At 35.9% G+C, this 5,308-nt stretch overlaps 1 gene segment (V, D, J or C); it reads left to right on the top strand.

The window, feature by feature from the left end:
- Positions 1-1,853: 1,853 nt before the first annotated feature.
- On the top strand, positions 1,854-4,714 carry LOC120103451 (Ig heavy chain V region 23-like). The segment is given in 2 exon segments: positions 1,854-1,857; positions 4,386-4,714. Coding segments are annotated over 2 exon segments (333 nt in total).
- The last annotated feature ends 594 nt before the right edge of the window (positions 4,715-5,308 follow it).

The following is a 5,308-nucleotide window of genomic DNA, read 5'->3' as shown; positions in this document are numbered from 1 at the left end:
AAAACTTTGACAATCCCTGCAAGCTTCCCTTCTAAAGAATGTTGTCAATTCTGTAGTATGTTTTTCACTGTGCAAGCATTTGTTACCAAAAGCAGAGGAAAAATTGATACACAATTTTAAAGTGCTTTTAAACCATGGTGCCAGTCTTCAGCCACAGGAAAAAGGTAGTCTTGACTTCAGCCTTCCACTTGAGAGAATGAGAGTTTTTGTGAGCTGCTTTCAGAGACCTTTTTGTAATTTTATGTTCAATGGTATCAAAAACATTGTAGCTTCATATTATTTTTCAAAAAGTAGCTTCAGATATCTTTCAAAATTGATAGTTTCAGGAAATTTTTACCATTTAAAATTTTATATAGACACATACATTCATACATATATATTCATATGTATGTATGTTGGATATATATATATATATATATATATATATATATATATATATATGATTTTTAAATTTACATATCAATTGTCATTCCCTTTCCTGGTTTCCCATCCATAAACCATCTATCCCATATCTTTCACTTTCTTCTCTTAGGGTGTTACCCCTCTCCAGACATCCTACTTTCCACCTCTCTTTCCTGATATTCCCCTACACTGGGACTCTAGACTTGTCAGGACCAACGGATTCTCCTTCCTTTGGTGCCTGACAAGACCATTCTTTGCTATATATGCAGATGGGGCCACATCTGTCAATATGTAGTCTTTGAGTACTGGTTTAGTCTCTGGGAGCTCTGGAGTTGATAGTTTCAAAAACATGTTCCTAGTTTAAATTTTAAACTTTGATTTATATGGTTGTTTATTGGTGCATATATGCACCACATGTGTGCCTGATGCACTTGGAGGTTCAAAGAGGTTATCAGAGCATTTGAAACTGGAGTTACAGCCAGTTATGAGCTTCCTCAAGGGTGCTGGGAATTAAAACTGGGTCCTCTGAAGAGCAGCCAGTGTTGTTCACTGTTAAGCCATCTCTTCAGTCATGACAATAAAGTTTCACTAGATATTTTAAAGTACTTTTTCAGTACCATTACATATGGTAGTGGATATTTATGCTCCATTCATGTCTTGTGAGTCACTAGTGATGCTCTGTTCCATTATGGTGGTGCAGATGAGGTGATTCTGTGTAAATGTGACAAATGGTAGTGACTGACTGGTAGAAAGACATGGCATTGTCCTCTGTAGCATGGCAGTCTGATTGTTAACAAGTCTGTAAATTTTCAGGAAAGCGAAGATAGTATAACCATATCCTCCTTAAGACTTTACTATAGCCTTTAAATTGTCTATGTGTAAATGTAACTAATTGAATAAATTATAATAGTAGCTACATAAATTTCAAAAACTAAAAGGAAATGTCTGCAAAAAAAATGACACCGAGTTCAGTTTCTTGTTGCCTACCAACTGCTAAGCATGTCTTCCACAATTACTTGTGCTTAGCATCCCTTATGAACTTCATTGGAGGAAACTAATTTTTTTCTTTGCGTATGAGTGTCAATTGCAGAACTTCCTGGCTAGCAGTGAGAGCACATGTCAATTTCTATCTCCCAACTTGGGGATTTTATCTGGAATAACTTGATTCAGACACTGTGCCTATAGCCAAAGTTTCTGTGAATTCGTATGTGCATCCATCCAATTGTGACTGGAAGACGTTCCTTCCTTGGAGTCATCCAACATCTCTCGCTCTTATAATCTTCTCAGTCTTAAAAACTTTTTTCTCTATTTTTATCTCTATTTCACTATATCATGCTTGTAAGTACTGTCCCAATTCTAGTTTCTTTGCTTGTTCAATTCAATATATCAAACAAAATATTCAAATCTTGGACAACATATGAATGAAAACATGAATCACTTACTTTATGGACATGGGTAATATATAGTGTATATGGTTTCCAGTTCCAGGCAGACACAGGTTACATAATTTGCTTTACCACTGAGTCATATTTATTTTTCTACTTGTAACAATTTTTCATACAGTTTTTATGCTTTCTTGGAAATCTGGGATTATTCCTTCCTCTTTATACTGTTTATAGAGCATGAATTACATACTGTTAATAAAGTTGTATGTGTAAATGACTACAATAAGGTATAGAGTCCTTTGAGAATATGTTTGTAGCACTGTAGCTTGGACAAAACAAAATGTTATTTATTTATTTATTTATTTATTTATTTATTTGTGAATTTTCATAGGCAAGACTTTATCCTAGGTAAGTGTGGTCAAAAGTCCATGTTAAAATTGATAAAGGTTCTAATAGATCTTGGTCATATTGCTAATAGTTATGTTTTCATGCTGCCTTATAAATATTTATGTTTATACCCAGTATATTGTCTGAGCCTTGATCACAGAAGATCATATTTGCTGTGTGTAAAGATTGATACATACATTCATGAGTGTTCAGACTGTTGAGATTGACAGAGAACTCAGGCACAGATAAGTAATGGTATCAATCTCTCACCCAGAAATCAAGGGCCATCATAAAACAGGGAAAAGAACTGATGTAAGAATGGGATCAAAGGAGATTGAATTCTTTCTCCAGGGATTTCATTGTTCTTAGTGCACTCATGAACTCTTAGTAGCTATGCTTACCTACATAAGACACACTAATTAAACCAGGGAATATTACTACATGAGAGATTTTGAAATGACTGAGCAGGTAAAGATGTCTACTGGCATGCTTAACAATATCAGGTAAATGCCTTAGAACTGAATGACTTAAGTCACCCTCTGAGTTTAATATATCCACCTTGGTGCATATATACCCTGAACTCACCACTAAAAGTAATGTAACAATTAAAAAATACAACACGTATGGGGAGGAATACTTGAGGGCCCATATCAGGCTGAAGATCTTTTGAAATTTGATGACTGATGGGCAAAATATATTCACTTTTTTGGGGGAAGATTTCTGGAGGTTCACGCTTTACTAGTGATAATCCTATCAATGTGTCTATAGGTAGCACTAATTAAAACCACTGTGTTGTTAGGTAATGAAACAGAGGAAGTAGGATATTGGGAAACAGACTTATTGGAAGAGCCCAAAGGGAACTATAGGGACCTAGTAGTGATAGATTGTTGTGTGAGTTCTGAGAGTGATGGTAGATTATAGCATATTTCGTTCATGATTGAAAATTTCAAAGAATAGAAATCCTTATAAAATACAGAAATAATTATATACAAATTTTTATGTGTATTTTGTACTGCATATTTCTCATGATAACTTTGTTCCTCTTATTTTGCCTTTATTCTACTAGAGAATTTCACAGATACAATATCATGTATTTGCATAGATAGTTGTATATTACTATGAAATTTGTAAGAGCTGCTAATGAGATTCTCATTTATTGCCCTGATTTTGTGACTTTCTTCATCAATACAGTTATCTCTGATTACACTCATTTTTCCAAAAGCAATGTTAATTTCTTATTTATTTATGGTAAAAATTCTGTCATGTGTGTGTGTACAATTTTATATATATATTTATATTTATATATAATACTGCCTTACTGACAAAATCATTTCTTGACCTAACTATAGCTTTTTGCTATAATTTAGTTATTGAGAATCCTCCTGAAATAATCATTGATAAGTACATACTTTTGAAGCACATTTAGTCATTTTATTGAATTTTGAAGCATACAGCCTGTTGGAAAGGCAAATATTCATTGCATTTATGAGAAAGTAGGCAATAAAACTATAAAAATTGTTTGATATTGGAGTTTTCCATTATAATCATCTTCATCATCTTTATCATCACCACAGTCATCACCACAATCATCAGTATGATCATCATCTCCATATCATCACCAAACCACCACCACCACCACCACCATCATCACCACCACCACCATCATCATCATCATCATCATCATCATCATCATCATCATCCATAGAGTGTTGTCTGTAAATCAATGTGTCAACATATCTCAGAATGGCGCAATAGATACAGGTCAAAAATTGATTGAGAGATTTGTCCCTGTAGTTACAAGTCCAGCATCTGTCCCAGGTTCATAAACAGTAATTGGGGTGCACTTTCTCAGAGAGGAATAGGATTTGAACCTGAGCATTCTGCTGCCTGACCCATGTGCCTTTCAGTCCTTCCTCTTCAGAGTTGTTCTCCAGATAGACTAGGTTCTTATGTAATAAGTCTCCTGTCCATGAATATGCAAATTATCTGAGTCTGTGGCAGTAAATAAAGGGATGTTCACACATTGATAACAACATACGATTAGTGTCCTCTCCACAGTCCCTGAACATAATGACTCTATCCATGGAATGGGGCTGGGTCTTTCTCTTCCTCTTGTCAGTTACTGCATGTAAGGGGCTCATCGTTTAGAAATATGAAAAGAAAGCAGGGTCTGAGATGGCACTCACATCCACTCTGACTTTTCCTCCACAGGAGTCAACTCTGAGGTCCAGCTGCATCAGTCTGGAGCTGAGCTGGTGAAGCCTGGGGTTTCAGTGAAAATTTCCTGCAAGGCTTCTGGCTACAGCTTCACCAGCTACAATATGCACTGGGTAAAGCAGAGGCCTGGACAGGTGCTTGAGTGGATTGGAGCTATTAATCCAGGAAGTGGAGGTACAGGCTACAATGAGAAGTTCAAGGGCAAGGCCACACTGACTGAAGGCAAATCCTCCAGCACAGCCTTCATGCAACTCAGCAGCCTGACACCTGAGGACACTGCGGTCTATTACTGTGCAAGACACAGCATTGTAACCACATGCTGAGTGTGTCAAAAACTCTCAAGGAACAGGAACCTGTGCTGGGCCTGAGATGACTGAAAGAATAACCTAGACTTGCTCAAAAATAGTACTTTTGAATGTCCACTTATTTCTTCCTCACAATCTTATATTGCCTTTGTCACTTCTAGGAAAATTGCAATGCTGATTTAGGATAAACCCATAGTACACAATACCTTACCATTGTCTTCACCAGTGACCAGCTCCATTGACCTATTTCTTATTCAACAAAACAACAAAAAAGGGAAACTTACAATGTTTTAGTTTATTTTTGTTCTAGAGCTTTTACATGTGCTGTCAAGGAGCTAAGGTATGCTCTGTACAGTTTCTATTTGGAGGCACTCAAAGTTATGAGTTTTCTTCTTAGCACTGCTATCATTGTGTCCCATAAGTTTGGGTATGCTGTGCTTCATTTTCATTAAATTGTAAAACGTCTTTAATTTCTTTCTTTATTTCTTCCTTGACCAAGTTATCTATGTGTATAGCATTGTTCAATGTCCATGTATATGTGGGTTCTCTGTTGTTTTTTTTTTTTTGTTATTGAAGACAAACCTTAATCTGTGATGGTCTGATAGAACACAT

This window comes from Rattus norvegicus, chromosome 6, assembly GCF_036323735.1.
Source record: "Rattus norvegicus strain BN/NHsdMcwi chromosome 6, GRCr8, whole genome shotgun sequence".
Taxonomy (NCBI): Eukaryota; Metazoa; Chordata; class Mammalia; order Rodentia; family Muridae; genus Rattus; species Rattus norvegicus.
The sequence above is the reverse complement of the archived record's forward strand: the minus strand, read 5'-3'. Positions and strand labels throughout refer to the sequence as shown.